The following is a 23236-nucleotide window of genomic DNA, read 5'->3' as shown; positions in this document are numbered from 1 at the left end:
ATGTGCTGCAACAACATGAATTACTCCCATTGCACTCCACAACTTTTCAATGATCTGACTTAACACACTCCTGTTAAAATCACTGAACAGCTACATTAAATTCTCAAACAATACCTAAGTTTCTAATAGTATGATAACTGAGAGAACTTTGCCTTCTTCCTAAAATAGTTCCCCCCACCTATATTTGCTATATTTCTTTCTATTTAGCTCAGTCACCATGGCTATCCACCACCAGCTGTATAACAAGTTATAGCTGCATATGCTGCAAGGGTACGAATCATTTCCAGCAACTTACACTCTTAAACCCCAGTGTACTAAGCAGAGTTGGTTACTCTGTTTGCTACAGGGAACATCCGTTAAGAACACGATCTCCATTTTGGTTAGCAACTCATTTGTGAACTGTTCCTGATTTCTTCATCCATGTTCATTATTAGTAAGTATTCACAGAATAGTTCTATGAAAAATTTTCATCCTATCAATTACTTGCAGATTGTTTAGTTAGCATATCTGGCATTCAGTTTTGGTGTAGTATGAGTGGTTATCTGTGTCTCATGCTATTGCTTGTGTTCCCTGGCATATTGACTGAAAGATTTTAAAACTAAAAAACCAGATTTTAGAAAACTCTTGCAAACATTGTCAGAAATTCGAAGCAGCCAGCTAAGTATTTGCAAGTGGTGTCTAACAGGACTTCACACACCGTATTGACCTAAACTAGGCAAGGCTATTTGCTAATCAGTGTGTTGGGTTTTGTCTTTTTCCTGAAGAATTTACCCAGCTTTACAGCTAGTGCAATTGACAAACTCTTCGGACTGGAGAGCACAACATCTGCTTCTGAAAATATTAAGGTTAGTCAACAAATATGTTTCTTCACTTAAAGAGAATAAAAAAATTAAGAGCAAAGAAGTCCGTGTAAATGCTCTGCTTGAGCTCATTACATGCACATACACCTCTTTGCTATTCTGGAGAGCCCAGTCATTACCACATGTGCACTGTCTACGAGCGGCTGCTTGTGTGTGGGCTGAATCTGTGGCATCTGTTACTATCACAACATATTTGTTATTGCATTGAACTGCATGTTGGTCACCTTCAGGCTGCTGCCCCAGAAACTGTATCTGTAGCTGAAATTACTGCTGTGTACAACTGAAATTATTTACAGCAATGTGTGTGTGGGGGGGGAGGGTGAAAGCACAAGATGCACATTTTAGGGAGGAAGGGGGGTGTTAACTGTTCAGAATACTCACTGGAAGCAGCCCTGTGTCACTGGCCTAGTGCCTTGCTGGAAAAGAAGGTTCAATCAAGTGTCAGTTTGCAGTGTGAGGCAATATGGCCCAGAACGAACCTGCGATTTTTAAAATGAAGTTTCTCAGGGTATTAGGGTGTTCTCAGCATAGCTCTAGCTATCATCCAAGTAATGGCCTCAGCATGGGAAGAGACAGGAAAATGTGACAGAACATTAGGGTGACAATTTATCCCACGTATAGAAAGGCAATCCCATATTTCAGCTCTCCTGCAGGTGTTCCCACGTTTTCTTAAAAGTAGGCAAATTGTCCCATATTTTCTGTCTCCCCCACATCAATACTGGCAAATCCTAGCTTGCCGGTTGGCCACGCACCAGAAAGAATCCAACTACACAGTATTTCTTTTCAACAGGGACTTAGTCACTTGATGTTAATTTGAATGTTTGTACTGTTTAGTTCTGATTGGCTGCTATAGACCTTGGTTGAATACAAATAATTTTATTTGGCATCCCATATTCAGTAAAGAGACACATGGTCACCCTGCAAATCATGAGCTCTAAAACCTTTAACTATGATAGCTCAGAGTTAATCCCTTTGTTAACCTCAATGCTATTTACTGCATTTACCACAGTATCCCAAAATAGCTATCCCATGTTAACAGGAAGCTTGTTATTTAGGTTTGCTATTCTGATGTCCCTGTAAACCTCAGTCCACAAGGAGTAAGAGACGTTTTGGAGTAGCACTTTATTTCAAAATTTGGCGCTATATAGACAATACCAAATAATGAAATGAGCTATTTCGAGATAGCATCTTATTTCATGTTATGATGCAGTGTAGACACCCCGACAAATGTAGCATGTTCAGAAGGAGAGAAGAACCTTTTAACCTTCTTTTATGGGCTTCTTCACCATGGCCTTGTGTACAGTTGAATTTATTTTACTTGTAATGCCCAGTGCATGCATCCTCACCCATGGTAACAACAATGGAGGCCACAGCATCAACAATTTGCAGGCATTTTTACCATCTTATCTGATGAGCTCTAGATGACAAAAGTGGAAAAAAATGTGTACCATTTCCAAAGTCTATCTCTGCCAGTGTTACTGCCTGTTGATCTGAATCTGTGGGAATAATTATGGGTGAGACAAAAACTCAAATGCAGACATAACTTAGATGTGAACAAGTGGGGGATAAAACCCATTCTTCTACTACTAACAAATGATGGCTCAACTTTGTATTCACTGTGCCTGTTTGGCTATTTGGAGGTTTGAGGCATTATTCCATTCTCAGTACTCCAGAGGAATGCCATGGGAGTCAACAGAATGACTCAGAGTATGTAAATATGTAAAAACTGTACCTGGATCTATTAATGCCATGATAATATAAGTCTGTGTGTTGGAAAATAGAATACAGCTCTGGGTGTGTCTACACTGCACCATAGGTCAAAATAAGATATGCAATTTCAGCTATGCAAATTGTGCGTCTTATTTCAATCTAATTTCAAAATAGCTTATTTCCTAATTTGGCACTGTCTACATGGTATCAAATTTAGAAATGGCCCTCTATTCTGAAGCATCCCTTACTCCTCGTGTAATGAGGTTTACAGGGACATCAGAATAGTGAGCCTGGTGTATTTTGAAATAACGGGCTTGTGTTAAGATGCAGGATAGATATTTTGGAATACCCCCAACATCCCCCAAAAAAAGTGCTGCAGTTGGAAGTGCTGCAGTGCTGGTGCTGGCCACTGTCAGTAGACAGGATACTGGGCTAGAAGGACCTTTGGTCTGACCCAGTACGGCCATTCTTATGTTCTTATGTTCTTAGTGTAGACATAGCCTCTGTGGGCACCAGCATGAGGTAGTATAAATGCTTTGAATGAAAGAGCAGGTTTGACATATAGCTATGTCCACTGGCCATGGCAGTGACAGAGATTAGGTTAGGTGATAAGAGGCTTTCCTCTCTGTTTCAAACACCTGGGGGTCACAGTTCAGTGCAGATACTGGAAGAGAGGGACCATCCTTTCTCAGTCTAACAGCCAGTAAAGCAGGAAGCTAGAGTCATTTTAGCTAAAGCAGAGTTGTCATTGTGGTTAGTGTGAGCTCTTGAAGGGCTGTGTCTGAGTGTGTGGGTGACCGTGTTGTCTGCAGGAGGTTATCTCGTATGTAGAGAGCTTCACTGAAAATATTCCCTGTCTGTGATATTCAGTCCAGTGACTTTATATTTAAATTGTCATGGTCCTTATGTCCCTTGCTGGTGATATGAAGGTTCCTCCTGGGACAATGAGAAGACTCTGCATGGGCTGATGTTGCACCACTTCATTCACCCCATGCAACTAAAAGTTTTTGCTTCCATCTCAAACTAACTGGACCAAATTCCACTGTCGGAACTTGCAAAGGCTGTTGAAGCCCACTTGGTAGCACTCATTAATTGATATCAGAGTTTGCTCCATTCATTGAACCTGGACAGATCTACTCAGAAATTTAGTCATCTGACATTAACAATTATAGACACTGGTTCCCAAGCAATATTGCAAATAGGGTTTCAGGCCCAGTCACTCCTGTACTGTGGGGATAAGGATATGCCTTGACTGTTGGATGGCTGGATGGACAGAATATTCATTATCTTCTCTGAAAAGTGCTCTCGTATTTATACATGATTGCTGTGTATATTCAAAGCAGGATGGGTAAAAATTCTTAAAAACCTGGGATTTGACCATTTCTTATAGTGCCTCCATAATATTTATTTGGACCCAGAGAAACACCAAAGTTGACATCTCACCAAATATAGGAAGCTGAGTGGACTTTATTATGATTAGTTGAAATGTTTCTATTAAAACTTTTTAGACTGTTTTTAAAAAACATATTTTCTCACCAAAAAGTGTCTGCTTTTTTTAAAAAAAAATTGTTAGGACAAATGAAAATGGAAAATATTTTGATTTCCTGTAGAGCTAGTTAGAAATTTCCCATCAGAATAAAAAACTGAATAATAATCAGAATCTTTTTGGATGTAATTAATAACAAACGTGAAGGTTTTTTCCCCATAAATAAGGAGAACACCGCTTAGATAATTGATCCTGAAAATATCATGCCTGGTATGAAGCATGTTTCTGCTCTTTCATTAAGTGTGACATATCTCAGGTATCTCAAAGGGGAGACACTTAAGAACGATTTTGGAGAAAGTAATTTTTCTTGAACTAATGTTACAAAAACAAAATAAAATTGTAACCTGAATAGTTTTTTTCAAAATGGTTGGATGAATTATTTGCATTAGGCAAAATACATTCATTCAACTTTTGTGATTATGTGTCTCTTTGCTAGTAAGTTATCAACTATGATACATGACTGAAATTAACTACTGGTATTTCACTTAAAAACAGAATTCTTGAAGTAGCTATATTGTCTAATATACCAGAACATTGAAGGATTCACATAGGTACTATAAAGAATTTGTTCTAAAATGCGGGCCTAAATACTGTTGTGCTCTATCTTACCACACACATGGAGACCATAGTATTTACTTTAATTTTTGGCGGATGCTAATTCTGTTTGGGTGCATCTACACAGCAGGCCTTGATTCTAAATAAGCTACACAAATTGAGCTACGTCAATTGCATAGTTTATTTGAAAATATCTTATTTCGAAATTGGGAGCATCTACACAGCACTTATTTTGGAATAGGGCACTCTTCCTCTGATTTCCCTTACTCCTCATAAAATGAGGGTTACAGGAGTTGGAGTAAGCAGTCCTCCACCTTGACAGTATTTAGACATTATTTTGAAATAATGTTGCAGTGTAGATGTACTGTTAGTGTAAATCTGAGTAACTGCTAGAGACATGGAATCCAACAAAAGTTAGATTTAGTGTAACATGAATTAATTTTAGGTTCGATAATCCTTGTGCTCAAAGTAGGAAAGAGCTGTCTCTGCTAAACCACAGGAGATTTGTAAATATGCACTAGGTCCAAAAAAATTAAAAGCTAAATGAAAGTATTTCACATCTGTATACACATACTTCTATTAAAGACTAGTTAGATATACAGTATTCCCCCTGCTTCATCCTGCTTTTCCCCAAGATTTTTGATGAATTATTGATTTTATGTGGTCTTTCCACTGAATTAAATTTGAGCACCTAGCTATGCTTTATTTTAAAGTACTTTTGCTCATTATTTTGAAATCTATGATGTGATACATTCTAAAATGAAACCCAGCTAAAACCTATTTTGGGCCATGATTCTAGAAAGAACTTAGGTCCTGGTCCTGCAAAAGCTTGCTCACGTGTTACTTAACTGTGAGCACTGTAAGTAAATGTATTGAAGTGTTGGCATTATTTACAATGTAAATAGGAGCAAACTTTTGCAGAATGGTGGCTTTCACCATTTCCTTAGGTCCCATTGTCTTCTGTTGGAGGGAAGCACATGCTTACAGCGGCGGATTTAGGGCAGGGCGAGCGGGGCGGTTGCCCTGGGCTCCGCACTTCCCGAGGCCCCGCGCATGCGCCTTGGCACCACGGCACATGTGCTGTGTCAAAGGGGAGGCCCCAAGAAAATTTGCTGCCCGGGGCCCCGCGGCACTCTCATCCACCCCTGCATGCTTACACCTAATCATGTTCTTACATGCTTTCCTGAATAAGGGTGCTTTCTTAAATCAGAGCCTTCAAATGTGACACACTGATATTTTTAATAATTTTGCATCATGAAGGAGGATAGCAATTTTTATATAGTTGTGTTAGGATTTTTTAAATATCTAAGCTAAGAAATGTTTATGGGGGTTTGTGCTTCTTTTCATAGGTCTGGGGTTTGTTGGGTTTTTGTTGTTTTTTTTTTTTTTTTTTCTAGCTTGTTTTTCTATATTAGAAAGCCTGGTCTTGTCTGCCTTGTTTTTCCTCAAAGAATCTATGAAAATTAGAAATAGAATTCTGACATCATGGGTATCAAAGAAATGTAACCAGGTTAAGGGGCAAAGTGATTTTTATTAGAGCATTTTAAAATACTTTTTAATGTAACAGTTGTTAAATACAAATGCCTTGCCACAGCTTACGAAGGAGTCTCTTTATTAGAGAACACCTGTTTAGGGTTTGAAAAGCATTACAGCTGATCACTTCTCAGAGACAGCTTTGCAATATAGAGCTTGAGCCCAGTGGAAGTGGAATGATGAGCCAAGGGCCAGATTCTGCTCTGTTACCCCTAAGTAAATACATTGACTTCAGTGGAGGTATTATGGGTTTACACTAGTGTACCTGAGAACAGGAATCTGGTCCAAAACGAGGTTCAACCCTTACTATAGTAAATTCTATCTTTAGGAAGGGATCAGCTAGACACTATTTTAAAACTTCTACAATTTTGCATACCTATTTCAAGTGACGGGGGTAGAAACCTGAATCTTTTATCATTATAAATAAAGCTCTTTGCCTGTTGTAGAGACCCTGAATGCGTTAGTAACTTCCTTCCTGGCTGAGATGACATTTCAGAGACGTTCACTTGGCCTATGAGATCAGTAGCAAGCAAACGCCGTCTGCACTGTCTCTGTCACACACACGGACTCTGAGGAGACATGAAGTCAGGCGGGCACTGCTGGTCTATCCTGCTGTTCCTCGGTAAGTGTGGGACGGGGAAGGAGCTGGAAACATTCTATTGGAAATGTCCTAACTTAAACTTGACAGCTAGGTTCTGTGTCGTTTCTAACGTGCAGTCAGCACTGACACGGTTTCACATCATGTGAGGAAAACGGTTGTTCTGAAAGGTTTTCTGTTTGGATTTGATTTAATTTAATAGTTTGTAATGGTTTGATTGTATTAAGTTAACCCTTGGAGATGCAGCTAGTATGCAAAGGGGCAATGTATGATAAGGTTTTATTGGACAGGCATAGGTTCATTTGCTGTTCACCATTCCAATATGCCTTACTTTTATTTCCCTGTAGAATAGTATGAGGTCTGTTTGAACCCCACTGATTTCTGTTGGTTCAGAGCTCACTCGCTGTGGGCTGGGTTCACGGCAGGAGGCAGAAAACAGTTGCACACTCCTTCACTGAGTAGATGATGTTTGATTAACTTGAATTTCCAAAGGAAAGGCCTCCCCTCACTCCTCTGAAATCTCCTAGCCCACTCCCTCCTTGCGTTCTTTTGATTCCTTTGGAAAGGAGCAACTGGTCTCCCACTTAATCTAGTCCTGCGTGACCACCTCCATCTCCCCTGTGGGGTCAGCTGGATGTATGACCTTCCTGTTACTGGTCCATGCATTGATACCTGGCTCTTTTACATTTATAAATAAATCCCTGTGCCTATTGTAGAGACCCGGAGAGTGTCAGTAACTTCCTTCCGTTTCATCTTTCTCATGTGAGTAGTGTAGCCCTTTGGCTTTATTCTAAGAGAATTCATGGGGCCAACCATCTCCTCAGATACATACCGGTATACACAATTTTCATCAACTTCATCTGGAGCAGCCCAGCATGTCTCCAGGCATGAATGCATCCCTAGATGTTTGTTCTTCAGCATGAACCAAGGTAACTGCCTTCTCCTTGCATGCAGACTTCAGTGTATTCAAATTGGCAGCCACGTGTACCCCTGTAAGGCATTAGCCTTGGAGCCGCAACTTTGATCACATAACCGTGATTGTAATGCGAGGTAATAAAACATAGCATTAGGTTGTTCTTTTCCTTCATACAGTATGAATTTCACGGAGAAAGTTTTCTCTGGTGTCTGGTGCATGTGATTTGATTCTCTCTCTCTCTGGGTTTACTGCAGGTTTTTCCCATGCTCTTCTCGTTGAGATCACTCAGGATTCAGTCAATGGAACTGTCGGTCATTCTGTGCTTCTGCCCATCTCCTACCGGCTCCAGCCGGGGCCATTTCCCTCTCCGCTGGGCATTCAGTGGTACTTCAGTAACACCCCAAATCCACTCATCAGCTACACAGCGACTAACTGCTCTGTCGATGCTGAGGGGATCCCCACCAACTGCTCTTGGAATCATTTTACACATGCCGCCTACCGAGGCCGGGCTGAGCTGTTCCCTGAAAATGCTTCTCTGCTCCTTCAGAATTTGCAGCTCAATGACAGCGGTGTCTACGGGGTCACCTTCAGTGGATCACGACAAACTAAAAACATCACATTGACTGTGTCTGAACTGCACGTGAACCACGGAAACCCAGATTCTAATGGAAACACAGGTGATGGTATGTATGTAACAAAGTGACAAGCAGATCTCTCCAGCATGCATTACAGTAGAGTCCGGATTATCCGACCTTCGGTAATCCGACATTCCGCTTTATCCGACCCTGCAGCTCCCGGGGACGAAGCGGTGCCAGCAGGAGCAGCATCAGCGGCTCCAGGAGAGCGATGGGGCAGCGAGTGGGGCCATTCTCCCGGCCCGCACCCGGGAACTGCAGGGAGGGAAGGGCCCAGGGCCAGACAGGGATGGAGACTAAGTGGCGCCGGCTACAGTAGAGTCCCTATCATCTGACATTTTCAGTAATCCGACCACCTGTCTATCCCGTTTAGGTCAGATAATCAGGACACTACTGTATGTTGTGCTTATGTGCATCAAACTGCATTTACTCTATCATTACCCCTCATCTAATTTAGCTAAATCTGTCGGCAGTTCTTCAGTCTTCTCTAATCATGTCTAAACTAAATAACTTCTATAAACTTAACAAACAACAAATAATCTGGTAGCATTTTATAGACTAAGAAAACATGTAGATGGTAACATGAGCTTTTGTGGGCACAGCCCACTTCTTCAGATGACTAGCTGTGGCCACGAAAGCTCATGATCCCATCGACATATTTTGTTAGTCTATAGGCTGTGTCTAGACTGGCCAGTTTTTCCAGAAAATCAGCCGCTTTTCCAGAAAAACTTGCCAGCTGTCTACACTGACCGCTTGAATTTCTGCAAAAGCACTGACTTCCTACTTTAAGAAATCAGTGCTTCTTGCAGAAATACTATGCTGCTCCCGTTCGGGCAAAAGTCCTTTTGCGCAAAACTTTTGTGCAAAAGGGCCAGTGTAGACAGCTCAGATTTTTTTTGCGCAAAAAAGCCCCGATCACGAAAATGGCGATCGGGGCTTTTTTGCGGAAAAGCGCATCTGGATTGGCACGGACGCTTTTCCGCAAAAAGTGCTTTTGCGGAAAAGCGTTTGTGCCAATCTAGACGCTCTGTTCTGAAAATGCTTTTCCGTTAAAAGCATTTCCGGAAAATCATGCCAGTCTAGACACAGCCATAAAGTGCTACCAGACCATTTGTTGTTTTTTAAGTTTATCCTGTACAGAATAACTCAGCTACTCCCTGAAGCTCCTAAATATCTTGTGTCTACTAATCTGAGCACTCACTTGCCAGTTTACTCCTTTCTCCTGATCACTAACGCATTAACATCAATGCTAGTCTGACTCCTTCAGGCATATTACCAAAGCAGATGCCACCCACCTTGAATGTTGGAAGCATGCCTATTGCATATTGGACACTTGCATTAATAAATATTAGCCATCCATACTGAATATTAAAGAGTTGTGCTTGCACTTTATTTTTAACAAGTACAAGTAAATGATACCAAATGTTATTTTACTGATGCTCTGGGAGAATTCTAGCAGAGTTGAGGCAAATGTTTCTTCCCAATGTCTCTATCATGTTAATTGTATCAAAGGTAATTTTATCATAGGGCAGCTGCTGCCTCAGGTTCCCATTTCTCATTTGACTAGTGTAGCCCTTTGGCCAAACCCCAAAGCTTTATGCTCCTGGGATAAGCAAGAATCTAAGTGAGCAAACCTGAGTTACTTCAGAGACTCATAAGCAGCTGTTGCTCTCTCCAGATTTTCCCCCATCTCTAGTTTTCTAGCCCCAAAACACAACTCTTTCTCAGGCTGTTTTATCAAGTCCATCTAGGCCTCCCCCGAGTTTTCCTAAATCCCTATTGGGAATTGTGACAGAGTGTTTGCCCTACACTGGCCCTTTAAGGGCAAAACAGAGTGAAGCCCCAGCTGAGGCAGCTCTGCTACTGAAGGCCCAGCTGGGGGCTATATAAGGAAGGACTCCTAGAGGGAAAGAGAAAGCTGACTGCTGCTCTGGTTGGAGAGTAGCAGGGACCTGACTGCCAGGGAGGCTCATGGAGGTAGAGCAGCGCTGAGGAAGGAAGGCATGGCTGGGGAGCCAAATAAGCCCCCATGCTACAAGGACTGAGGCTACTGGGGCTGCAGGAGGCAGCCATGGGAGGCAGAAGGTCCACACCCCTTTACCAGTGATGAGTGGCCATGACAGACGGCAGTTTGCCCCAGAGGCAGGGGTTAGAGGAAGACCGGCAGTGGGTCACTGAGGCAAGGTGGGTACAGGGTAAATGGGTGTTCCTGGGGAGAAGAACTGGAGGTCCCTGGGAGAAGGGAGGACCCTGGAGTGTGCAGTGGAATAACCCTCCCCCCCCCCCCCCCGGAAGGGGACACAAAGAGACAGGAGTGGCCATGGGGAGATACCAGCTGGAGGAAGGTGCCCAATGAAACAACAAGCTAATTCTCCAAGGCATGACGGTGTTATGCTGCTGAGTCTGCTCCATGACAGGCATTTTGCTTGGAGACACCAAATAAAGGGTCCTATTTCCTCCAGCTAGAAACAATCACAGTCAAGGCACCCCGGCCCATATAACTCACCATCCCTGCATTTCTGTTCCTGTCCATTTACCCAGGATACATTGCTCCCCACTCTGCTATTCTCATACTTCCTTTGGGGAAGACACAAGAATAGCAAAATTCCATCTCAGACTGACAAGCCATATATTAATACAAAGTCTGAGCTTTTCTAGAATACCCTTAGGCTACCGTCTGAGTCTCTGTCTTCATACGCCAAATGTATTTACATAATATGTTGTCATTTATTTTTATGACTTTGGCTAACTGTTCACCACATTCCTTTTTAATCCCCCACATTTCTATATTACAATTTATCGGCTTTAGCTTCTGGTACTTTTAACAAGCTTTGCTAGGAGTGGATTTCCCCTTTTTGAAGTACAGCATTCTTGCCTGAATATTCACTCATTCCTTGCCACTTGACCTCTTCCACCCACCCCCCTCTTCCATTTTCCTGTTTCATTTACTGGTATGCATGCACCTTGTTTAATATTCTGATTCCTTACCCCGTGGGCTGATTCTAGAGATTTTAAACTTCTATCATTTCTCTTTATTTCATTTCTAATTGACTTCTTCTTTCTTGGGAAAAAAATCTCCCTTTCTAATGTTTAGTGTGACAGGGTTAGTTTTTTATATTTCCCCTTCTACATGGATGTTGACCTCAATTATATTTGGGGTATTATAATATTATGCAATTGCTCAACTATTGTTGCTTCTGTGATAAATGTTCTCTCTGATTGTTTATGTCCTTGTGTGGAATTAATGTTATGTGCACCAATATGGAGTGATGTGTGCACCAATATCTGTCTCAGCACACATTGCAAAACTCAATGTGCACACGGACGGAGTGCGGTGGAGGTAGCCCAAGGGGTTACAAGTGTGGGAAGGAGCTCAGGGATGTGCAGAGGGTTGTGAGAGGGTGAGGGCTCTGGCTAGGGGTGCAGGCTCTGGAGTGAGGCCAAGGATGCAGGGTTTGGGGTGCAGGAGGCGGTTCAGAGCTGGGATGTGAGGGAAAATGTGTTCCATATGGGATGTGGGTTCTAAGGTGGGCCTGGGGGTGAAGAGGTGAGGGAGGTGAAGGGGGGTGCAAGCTGCTTCAAGAAGATAGGGCTACCCCATACTGTCGCTCACCACAGAAGCTCAGGGCCAGGTGAAAAGTGCTGCTCCATGGCCATAGCAGCTCCAGTGCATCATGGATGGGGAGGGGCACTATTCCATGGCCCTGGCATGTCTGGGCTAGTCTGTGTAGGGGCCAGGGAAAGGACATCTCTGTCCCGGCCATGACAAGTGCATGGCAGCTCTGCGCTGGGACTGGCAGGCAGAGGCTCCTTCCCCCAGCCACAGAATTCAGTGCTGAGGCCAACAGGCAGAGGCGCCTCCCACCCCAGCTACAGCAGTTCAGTGCTTGGGCTGGTGCACAGAGACTTCTCAACCTGGCAGTAGCAGCTCCATGCTGGGCTGGCAGACAGAGGCATTTCTCCCTGTTGCAGCAGGTCTGGGACTTGGGGAAAGGCATCTCTCCCCACTGCAGCCCTGAGCCCCCATGCAGGGCTTAATAGGCAGCTGTACCACCAAGGGGCTACGCAGCTTAGAGGGAACTTAGTGTGTCAACCTAGATCAAGACTGGGAAGGAAACAGGGACCTTTCTTCCCTAAAGCAACAAAACCTGGCAAATTCTGGCCAAATGAACAGTTCTAGACAGTGATCACAGTCTATCCAGATTGCTTTTGGTCTGCCATGGTTGTGGGAAACTTCTGCTGTGAGGAGCTCTCCTCATATTTTGCACAAAAAAAAAGTAATAATAATTTGCACTTGCCCAAGACAGTGTTATACCCTGAATTTTGTGTTCAAATGGAACTTCACTTTGAAATCATCACGTTTCATTTGAATTTATATTAGAGCCACATGTCGGCCTAGCTTGTCTGGAAAGGTAACTGCACCTCCAGAGGACTCAGGTCTGAGTTTTCAGGTTGTAACAAAACCTCAACATAGCTGAGCTTTGTGTGGTTTCAAATTTCCTTGCAAACATTTTATGCAATGCTAATGCTGAATCAGACTAAATAGTACTGAAATGTAAATCTTTGTTTGTGCTCAGTATGAATCCAAGAGCCCCATAAACTTTCAAAGATAAATTCATCTTTTTTGATAAAGCTGGATGTGGGTCCAGCCTGAAAAAAAAAATCTGGCTCCCAACTTTCCCAATATTTGAAGTTATTTGGACTTGTTTTTCTATTTGATTTACTATTTGGAGAGCACCCAATGGGTGAAGGGTCCTATTAACTCTGGTTTACTATCAGACTCATCTCTGAATAAATGTGAATTAAACCTATGGCCAACTGGATGGGTCTCTCTCTCAAGCCAGGTCTACATTACAAAATTAAGTCAACCTAACTTGAATTGGCTTACAGCTGCTACAGTAATTACATCACTTGTGTCTACACTTTGCTCCTTGTGTTGGAAGTATGTGTCTTCATCGGGGCCCTTGTATCAGTAATACTGGAGAGGGTCCTGATCACCGCAGTACAGAGTTTTCCGTTGTTAAGTACTTGCATGATCTCTGGGCTGGAGAGCAAGAGACAGAATGACTCTCACTCACCTGGAAAGGGGGTGACACAAGTTCAAGTCTAAGTCCAAGGGGAGTTTGAGAGACTCACCCCAGACTAGCCAATAGCTTATTGATTCGGATACTCAGATATGGGAACTCAGGCTGGGTTCAAGCCCTGCTATAAAGGGGGGATATGAGCCTAGGTCTCTGCCATCCCAGGTGAGTGCCTTCATCACTGCTTAGAAGTCCTGAGGTGGGCAGCATCTCTTACCCTCAGTTATTTGCCCACGTGCATTCCCATGGCCTGTGTCTCCTAAGCATGCAGTGAATGAGGCAGGGTTATGCAGAAGCCCTTCTGTTGCCGAGTGCACATCTTACCAGGTGTGGTGGGAGCAAGGGCTCCCCAGCTGCATAGCCATCGAGGTACAAGCGCTGAGAGACATTACCCGAGGTCTTCATGGTTGCTAGCCTAGCACTGCTGCCTCAGTTCGGCCCAGCCCTGCAACCTACAAAGGCCTTTTCTGAAAAATCCACATTGCCAGGATAGTTATTTGTCTATAAAATACTCAGAAAACATGTCTCCTTCTATATGTCAGGAGGAAAACCAAAGAAGAATCCATATCTCCTCCCTGGACTCCTGGTGACTGCAGGCCTCAGTTTGCTCCTAGTCCTCCTCTTGCTGGTCTTCTGCTTCAGATGGCATATGGGTAAGTGGTCGTCCTTCTACACCTCACTCACTGCTGGCGATGCTTTCGATTCTGCAAAAATACTTTCTAATAAACAAATCCAAGGGACCCTGACTGGCTTCTGGGAAGTCCATGTGTTGCTCTCCCAGCCAGAGTGAAGCCCTCCCATTACATTACAGCCTGAAATGTGCAAGATGCTACTGATCATTTGGGAAATCAGGGGAAGTTGTCACAAAACAACCCAAGGAACATGGATTTATTTAGGGTTATGTATCACCCTGTCAGGATCGAGGTTCACAGCACGACTTCATGACGTCTCTACATAATGGCATTGCTGGTGCCATGTAACATTGTCTCCAAATAGTGACTCAAGATGCAAACTTTGGAGTGTTGCAGCTCAGTTGTGGCACTGCAACCATATATTGTTCCATATCAGAGAAAATAATCGGTGAAGCGCCTATGGCACTATGGAGCCTTTGAGAGTGGAGGGATGGAAAATTGTGAGCAATGCTTTAGGATCTTCTCCAAAAGGAACTGTCACTGGGAGACAGTGATTAAATCTAAAAGCCCATTGTAAATTGGAGTAAGTCCACTGACATCACTGGAGACACATAAAACTGGTTTGGTGAGGAAAATATCAATCCCATAATCCTTCGATGCCTTCCCATGACTCTTTCAGGAATGTGAGGTTAATTATTTGTAAATCATTTCCCCCCTTTTGCTCCCAGAACATAGATACAGAGAAGTCTCAGAGGGTATGTCTACACTACAAAGTTAGTTCGAACTAACTTTCCTAGGCGCTACACTAGCGCTCCGCTAGTTCGAATTTGAATCGAACTAGCGGAGCGCTTAGTTCGAACTAGGTAAACCTCATTTTACGAGGATTAAGCCTAGTTCGAACTAGCTAGTTCGAATTAAGGGGTGTGTAGCCCCTTAATTCGAACTAGTGGGAGGCTAGCCCTCCCCAGGTTTCCCTGGTGGCCACTCTGGCCAACACCAGGGAAACTCTATGCCCCCCTCCCAGCCCCGGACCCCTTAAAGGGGCACGGGCTGGCTACGGTGCCCGTGCCAGGTGCAAGCCTGCCAGCACCCAGCCAGCAGACCCTGCACCTGGCACAGCACAGAGCCACCCACCCGATGTCCCCCAGCCCACCCCCTCTTCCCGGGACCAGGCTGGCTGCTCCCGGGAGCTTGCCCTGGACCGCAAGAGGCGGGCACCTTCCTGGGCTAGTGCGGACATCGTGGACCTTGTCCACGATCTCTGCACTAGGCACAGGAAAGTGGCCGGCTAGGGCAGGAGAGCTGCCAGCCTGGCCACCCAGGAGCAGGTGTGCATGAAAATCAAGGGGGTCCACTGAGACCCCCGACCCTGAGCCATGAGCTTACAATGGCCGTCCTGGGTCAGACCAAAGGTCCATCTAGCCCAGTAGCCTGTCTGCTGACAGCGGCCAACTCTAGGGACCCTGGAGGGGATGAACCGAAGACAGTGACCAAGTCATTTGTCTCGTGCCATCCCTCTCCAGCCTTCCACAAACTTTGGGCAGGGACACCACTCCTACCCCCTGGCTAAGACCACTCCATGGACCCAACCTCCATGACTTGATCTCACTTCCCTTTAAACTGTGTTCTAGTTGTAGCCTTCACAGCCTCCTGCAGCAAGGAGTTCCGCAGATTAACTATTTGCTTTGTGAAGAACAACAACTTTCTCTTACTAGTTTCAAGCCTGCTACCCATTCCTTTCCTTTGGTGTCCTCTAGTCCTTCTTTATGGGAACTCATGAAGAACTTTTCTGAATGCACCGTCTCCACCCAACCCCTGCTTTTAGAGACCTCTATCCTGTCCCTCCTCCGTCTCCTCTTTTCTAAGCTGAACAGTCCCAGTCTCTGTAGCCTTTCTTCATCTGGGACCTGTTCCCAACCCCTGATCATGTTAGTTGCCCTCCCTTCTCCCAGCCTTTCTCTTCCCCTCTCCCACCTCCTTTTCCCAGTCTCCCCCCAGTTTTGTTCTATAAAGACAGAGTCAATGTTGGAAGAAACGTTATCTTTATTTTGTACATCAATAAGAAGGGGGGCTAGGGAAGGGTAAGTGGAAAGAGGTGAGGGAGGAATGGGGTACGAGCCCCCGATGGGGAGGACTGGGCTGGCTCTGTGGGCTTCTGGGGGTGGAAGCTCTCCTGCAGCCCCCCAATTGCCCCCTCTCCCCAGATGGCAGCCTGCGGCAAGTGCAGCCGGGCTGATGGCCGAGTGGTGTGATGTGCCCAGTGTGGGCACTCCGGGCACTCCAAGCCAGGACTGGTTTTCAAGCGGGGCACCCCTTAGAACTGTGTGTCCGGGGTGGGGGTCAGGACCCTTTAAGCGCAGCCCTCGGCTAGCCTGAGACAGCATCTCCACGCTCTAAGTACTCCTCTGATGCCCTGCCGGCACTGCTTCCGGCCATCCTTAAGCCCTGTTCAGAGTCCACTCAATGTGGACTTGCTAGTTCGAACTAGCAAAACGCTAGTTCGAACTAGTTTTTAGTTCTAGACGTGTTAGTTCGAATTAGCTTAGTTCGAATTAACTAATTCGAACTAAGTTAGTTCGAACTAGCGCTGTAGTGTAGACGTACCCTAACTCAGAAATAATAATCCATTTCTCTTTGTGCTAGTGATGCATGTCTTCAGTTTCAAAAGTATAGTGAGACTATTGAGTTCAAGCACTAGCAAATCTGCATACATTTATGTAAATCACAGAATGTCTGCTGTCCCTCTAAAATATTAACTATGCAAATGACTTTCACAGGTGAAGTTCAGCAGAGGAAGAGAAAAATCATAAAGAAGCAAGAGGTATTGTAAATCAGAATAAAACATGGGGATCTGGTTTCCACACACAAGTTGCGCTTTAGCTATTACAGGCGACCCCCACACTTAGGACCTAATTGGTTCCTGGAGAACCATCGTAAGTCAAGCCATCGTAAGTCGAACCCTTATTTCCAATAGGCGCAATGTTATAAATGGTGGTTCCGTTCCTGGAAACCCATTTCATACCCTAAAAATACCAAAATTGACTACGGAAATGGAGGAAAATTAAACTAAATAGTTCAAATAATGCACAAAGATAACTAAAAAGTGAAGACCTATGTGGTGGAGACACGGGCAGTTCAAGCAGCAGCTGCAGATTGGCGAGTCTCATTGACTTTGTACATTTCCTGTTTTGGGATGATGCGTGGAGTCTGAATTGTACGCTGTCATAAATACGAGTTGTGGACGTAAATTGGGGGGGTTTAGGAGCTATCTCGCATGGAAAAAATGGTTGTAAATGCAGGGGGTTGTAAATAGGGCTGTTGTAAGTTGGGGGTCACCTGTATCCATTTTTGAGCTTCGTTAGATAAACTGACATCAGTTCCTGTGTGCACACTCTTAGATCTGTTTACAACTGGGTTATGTTACTTTAGATTAATTCATTAACTCATCAAATTACACTAAATCAGTTAAAAAGCCGGTTGATACCAATGGAACCATGTTATTTTTGACCAGATAGGGATTTGGTTTTTCAGGAAGTTTGGGAGAATAGTTAAAGAAAGCAAATTTTGAACAAACAAAAATAAACATTTGCTTCCGCAACTTGCTTCTATAAGTGACATGATCCATGTTTCCATTCAAGCATTTTAAATGTTTACAAACAGCTTGTTGCAAATAATCTGCACACCCAAAATTACTTCCCAACAATATACACCGTTCACAGACATACCAGAAAAAGACCATTTCTAAAGTTCCCTCTAAGCTGGCTGAACAGCCACGCAGCTGCCTAACAAGCCCTGCACAGGGGCTGAGGGTGATCGCATAACGTGCTGCCTCTGCCTGCTGGTGCCAGCATGAAGTTGCTGTAGCAGAAATGCCCCTCCCTGCTGGCCACAGGATGGAGCTGCCATAGCTTCATATTGGGACTGGTGGACAGGAATCCTCTCCCCTGTCGGCAGCAGCTCCATCCGGGGGCTAATGTCCCTCCCCACTGGACCATAGCAACTCTGCCCCGGGCCAGAGGGGAGGGGCCCTGACCCGTAAGACATTGTAGCTCTGTGTCGGGGGTAGGTGAGGGGCATCTCTTCCCTGGCCACGACAGCTCAGTGCTGGGGCCAGAGGAGAATGCTTCTTCTATGGCCATGGTGCCCAACCTGCAGCTGCCCCAGAGCTGCCACTGCTGGGGGACAGGTGCCATTTCCCTGACTCCTACCCAGCCTAGCCTGTACCTGCTCCTCCTGGGGTCACAGGTGCCCCTCCACTGGCTGTGCCTGCTGGAGCTGCAGAACCTCTCTCCTGGCCCCAAGCTGCTGCAGTGAGAGAGTATTGGAGCTAGCCCCCTCTCTCTCTTCCAGGGGGCAACCCGCACCCCAAGTCCCTCATCCCTCAGCCCACCCCAGAGTCTATACCACCAGCCAAAGCCCTCACTCCCTCACCCCACACTACAACCCTCTGTCTGCACTAATCCTGAGCCCCTTCCCACACCTCAACCCCTCACCCCACCCCTGCCACACACTGTTCATGTGTGGAATGACTTTTGTTAGGTGACACATCACCTCCATATTTGCGCACATAATGAAAGACATTCTGCACTTGGGCATAACCAATAGAGGGAACACTGCTCACGTCTAACGCCAACTAAAGTAATTAATAATAAGTATAGGTTGCATTAGTGAGATTTTTCTCCTTTTTGTGTGCATAATTGATCACTAGGCATTTTAGTTAGACTGGGGGAAATAAACACAGCAAATGTGCAAACACATAATCATTGAGCTGCAAATGTGAAATTCAAATACCAAACACTATAATGGTGACCAAATGAGGTACAATAACGCCACACAGCTCCAGCTTCCCCGGCTGCTCTTCCAACGCAGCCTCCGCCAGCCCTTATGCTGTCTGCTAGCCTGGCTCTTCCATGCTGCCAGCTGCTTTCACATGACAATAGCTCTTCCTTGCAATGCATGTGCCCAGCTACCAGCTCTCCATGATACTGCTGACAACGTTTTGGGACTCTGACCTAACATTATCATAGCGTAGCTCATTACAGAGATTCAAACACCAAGAACTGAGCAAATGCAGCAACCATTGTAAATGCACTAGGCTCTGGCCCTGGTAGACTGCAAAGGGGACGGTTGTCTTTGATTTACACCTTTCTGTGCATCATTCTTGGCTTGTTTCCACAACTAAAGAAGAAGTTAGAAGTTCCCATTTATGATCAATCCCATCCTCTTTTCTTGTTGTTCTGCCCTGCCGGGTACTGCACTCAGAAACTTCTGACCACTTTGCATATAAGTGCAGCTATTTTCATTTTGCTTATCTGCAGATTATCTCATTAGCATAAATGAGACAATTCTACTCTGCTTCTTTCACTTACCTTTTGCCTCTCTCTCCTATCCATTGAGTAATTTATATCATTGCATATATTGCTCCTGAGCTGTGCTCATGGCTACTGGAAATTATAGAGCTATTCTTTAATTTCTAGACAGACAGCGACTAATGATAGGCAGCTATCATGCTGTTCCTACCTAGCAATGTCCAGTGTCCATTGCTGTACAGTGGTGATTGGGATCTGATTCTGCAACCCTTTTGCACAATGGTTCTATGTAGACTGGGAAAATAAGGAGCTGAAAGCATTTTAAACAGCATGTGCCAGTTCGTGTAGACTGGGTGTAACACATTTAAAATATCAATGGGAAGCTAATGGTTGACCATGAAGACAGATCACATTTTTAAATATGCTATCCCTGTCTACACTAACATGTTGGCTAACACATTCTGCACCGTGACCTGTTTTCCTGCTCTAGACCTGCCCATTAGATGGTACTTAGACAACAACATGAGGCTTGCAGATATATGACGTGTGTGCTGAGATGTGGGAGAATATGTCATTGGTCATTAACACTCTTCCCTCCCCCAGACATGGTGGCTGATAGTGATGGATGGGCCTTCGGGGAAGAGGAGCACCTAGCTTTGGTTCACTCTATTAAAACCTGGCTGCTGAAACCGGGGGTTTGTGGCTCCAGACTCCTCATCAGCAAACTCTGCTGCTAGCTGGCCACAGGGTCTGAGCTATGACACTGCTCCAAAACCAGCTTCTGGTTTATTGCAGCATTTCTCAGAGTGAAGGCAGGTGCATTCACTAAAGTAAGATGCAGATATTAATAGGAATTAGAATTTGTGAAAGAGAAGGAGAGTGGTTAGTCTGAGAGGCAGGTCAAGTCTGTTCTGTTGTGCGTGGGAAATGGTGGTGCACATTGCCTGCATGAAACCCTGCACATGTGCTTAACACAAATGTGTCTAAAGCACAGATCAGTGTGAACAGTGAATCCCCCATACGTTGCATACATTGCTGGGCACGGCCCCAGATCATTGCACTTTTGCAATATGTCACAAAGTCAGTCTTGGGTTAATTAGTACCTTACGTTGTTGTTCCCAATTGCAGTTAGCGGTTCCCAGCCAGTCTTTAAGCTGAAGAGAAGAGTCGGGAGAAGGAACAGCTGCTGAGCCAGTGTTGTTCCTTGCTCTTATAGGATAAAAGATAGCTAAATATAAAATCAAATCTCTTTTAAATCAAGGCTGATCCCCAGGAATAAGTTTCTTATCTCACTGGATTGTTTTGTTTGTTTATATCTAGGTCCCAAATAATGAAGACTCTCCCATGGAAAGTTCAATACCAAACACAGTATCAACAATTTATGCAAGGATAGGAGATGTTGGGCAGAGACAGCTCGCTTTCGACTCACAGACTGAATACGCCTATGTATGCTTCTCTTAACAGCAGCCGGAACCCCAACGTGGACAGTTTGTTTTAGGCATGTTCAGCACATGCTGTTACTCTGGAAGTCAAACAGTTCAAGAACGGTGGTGTAAATACCCCAAAATATCCGACTTCTTGGGAAAGCTCCAGCAGTGGCAATGTAGTTCAGATGGATTTTTACAGACTGCCCAGCTCTCCAGACAAGTGCATTTTACAAATGTAAATGGATGATGGATTAAATCTCAAGCGTCTTTGTGAACTCAGGACCCATCCGCTCTGAAAGCAGCTTGATAATCCTGTAGATTATCCTGATTGTCTCTTTGTATTGGGAGAGAGCCTGGAGGCCCAAGTCAGGGATCCAGGATCCTATCATGCCAGGCAATGAACAGACACAACATATAAATGATTCCTACCTCCAGAGCATGTGGGACATACTAAGCACTACTATGAGTTCCATTAACATGTACCCTGTGAGCCCAGTAACTTTCTGGGTGTCTGTGATGCACAGTATGTGTAGCATTTGGTGCCATCATGTGGGAGCCAGAATAGGAAATGTACTATACCTTGTTCAAGTCTCTTCCATGGATCGTGGGCTCTATGAAAATTGTGGAATGAGATGCTCTTTATTCAGTCTATAGTAATATTGCGAACACAAAGTGAAGATAAAAGCAATTGGGTAAGTGAGACAGGAAATTGCTGCTGATGTGGGGGAAGGAAGGATCTTTCTTTATGCAACTATTTAAATATTTCATATGGCAGGCAACTCATGTCCTTGGGCTCCCCTTAATTTGGAGGCCTGGAAATGTAAAGAGAAACTTAGATTTTTTATTTAAGTAAGTTTCTTTCTCCTTTCGCTGTGAAGCTAACCTTGCTGCTTTAAAACTATCTGTCCCGATTGCTAGTGCTGAAAATTCATTGTTTGTTTCCTGGCACCACAGCCTCTCCATGGTCCATTCTCGAGCCAAAGAGGCCTGGCTTAGGGGGCCCATGAAAACCGTGGTAACAGGACCTTCCATGTAACATTTGGGTTGAAATTACCCAAAAGGTTTCAATGAGAATCAGTTTAAAATAAAACCTTTTCCCACTTGTGGCTCAGTGTCTTGTCAGAGTCATAATTCAGGAATCCACTGTCCCCTGTGGGCTGTGCTCCCTGCCACACTCCCTCTCCCAGGAGTCTTGCCTCCCTCCGAGCACTGTGATGCACCATGGGAATCACATGGCTGCAGGTCTATCATGGAGATGTACTCCAATCACGGACTCTAGTTAATTGGGGAGGATGGTGACATTGGGCATCCTGTTTGACAACTGCTGCCGAATAACATGCCACAGCAGAGGAATGGAGCTGACTGAAAAAGTGTTTTCAGTCAGTTAAGCAAAGCAAAATGAAATGTTTTGATTTGGGAATATTAAGATGTTTCCTTACAATGACTTTTCAGACAGCACTCCACCCAAAACAAAACATTGCAATGTTTCCAAATTGAAATTTTTCTGAACTTTTCATTCTGCACAAACTTTCAATATTTCATGATAGTATTTGTCATAATGTGGCCACAATCTTAAAAGAATGGATTTTTCTGAACTACAGAACTTATGTTGTTGTTACAGAAAGTACAGCAAAAGACCGCCTTGGCTTAACCAGGAGATCTTGCATGATCTAAAAATACAAAGGAGTCATATAAAAATGACTTAGTAAGGAACAGTCCACTTAGGAAGGAACAATCCGTTTCACACACACAGAATGGGAAGCGACTCTCTAGCAAGGAGTACTAGGGAGTCATAGTGGACCACAAGCTAAATATGAGTCAACAGTGTGACACTGCTGCAAAAAAAGCAAACGTGGTTATGGGATGCATGAACAGAAGTCTTTATGAGCAAGACACGAGAAGTCATTTTTCCTCACTACTCTGTACTGATTAGGCCTCAGCTGGAGTACTGTGTCCAGTTCAAGAAAGATGTGGAGAAATTGGAGAAGGTCCAGAGAAGAACAAGAAGAACGATTAAAGATCTAGAGAACATGACCTGTGAAAGAAGACTGAAAGACTTGGGCTTGTTTAGTTTGGAAAGGAGAAGACTGGGAGGGGATATGATGGTGGTTTTCAGGTATCTAAAAGGGTGTCACAAGGAGGAGAGAGAGAAATTGTTCTCCTTGGCCTTGCAGGATAGAACAAGAAGCAATGGGCTTAAATTGCAGTGAAGAAGGTTTAGGTTGGACATTAGGAAGTACCTCAGCTAGACAGGTACCAGAGCTCCAAGAATTAACCTTGGAGTTCTCCTACACCATCTTCTATAAGGACAAGGAGAAGCTGTGCCCACATCTGGCACTTTTAACCTAAGGGGGTCTCTCATTTTCATGTAAGCCAAAATATCTTCCTCCCGGTTTTCTCTCCCAACCCACATACCAATAACAAAGAATGAGAA

General features: G+C 44.3%; 1 protein-coding gene across 2 annotated transcripts; it reads left to right on the top strand.

Annotated features, from left to right (window-relative positions):
* On the top strand, positions 1 to 21069 carry LOC112546891 (uncharacterized). 2 transcript variants are annotated; one of them, XM_075896685.1, is made up of 7 exons: positions 1 to 433; positions 765 to 845; positions 6651 to 6826; positions 7973 to 8401; positions 13977 to 14087; positions 16844 to 16887; positions 20696 to 21069. In XM_075896685.1, the coding sequence occupies exons 3-7, from the start codon at positions 6784 to 6786 to the stop codon at positions 20834 to 20836; spliced, it is 768 nt and encodes a 255-aa protein (XP_075752800.1). In that variant the 5' UTR covers positions 1 to 433; positions 765 to 845; positions 6651 to 6783; the 3' UTR covers positions 20837 to 21069. The 2 variants fall into 2 exon arrangements, 1 of the variants encoding a protein (XP_075752800.1); XR_012895636.1 differs by lacking the exons at positions 1 to 433; positions 765 to 845; positions 6651 to 6826; positions 7973 to 8401 and adding an exon at positions 10306 to 10537.
* Positions 21070 to 23236: the final 2167 nt, after the last annotated feature.

Source organism: Pelodiscus sinensis, chromosome 13 (assembly GCF_049634645.1).
Source record: "Pelodiscus sinensis isolate JC-2024 chromosome 13, ASM4963464v1, whole genome shotgun sequence".
NCBI lineage: Eukaryota > Metazoa > Chordata > Testudines > Trionychidae > Pelodiscus > Pelodiscus sinensis.
Note: the sequence above shows the minus strand (reverse complement) of the source record. Positions and strands in the feature narration are given on the sequence as shown.

Bases quoted from the DNA above. Each gene is read 5' to 3' on its own strand.
- LOC112546891 (XM_075896685.1), top strand. From the start codon at position 6,784: ATGAAGTCAGGCGGGCACTGCTGGTCTATCCTGCTGTTCCTCG. The intron at 6,827-7,972 runs GTAAGTGTGGGA...GGTTTACTGCAG, and splicing joins GTCTATCCTGCTGTTCCTCG to GTTTTTCCCATGCTCTTCTC. The intron at 8,402-13,976 runs GTATGTATGTAA...TCTATATGTCAG, and splicing joins TAATGGAAACACAGGTGATG to GAGGAAAACCAAAGAAGAAT.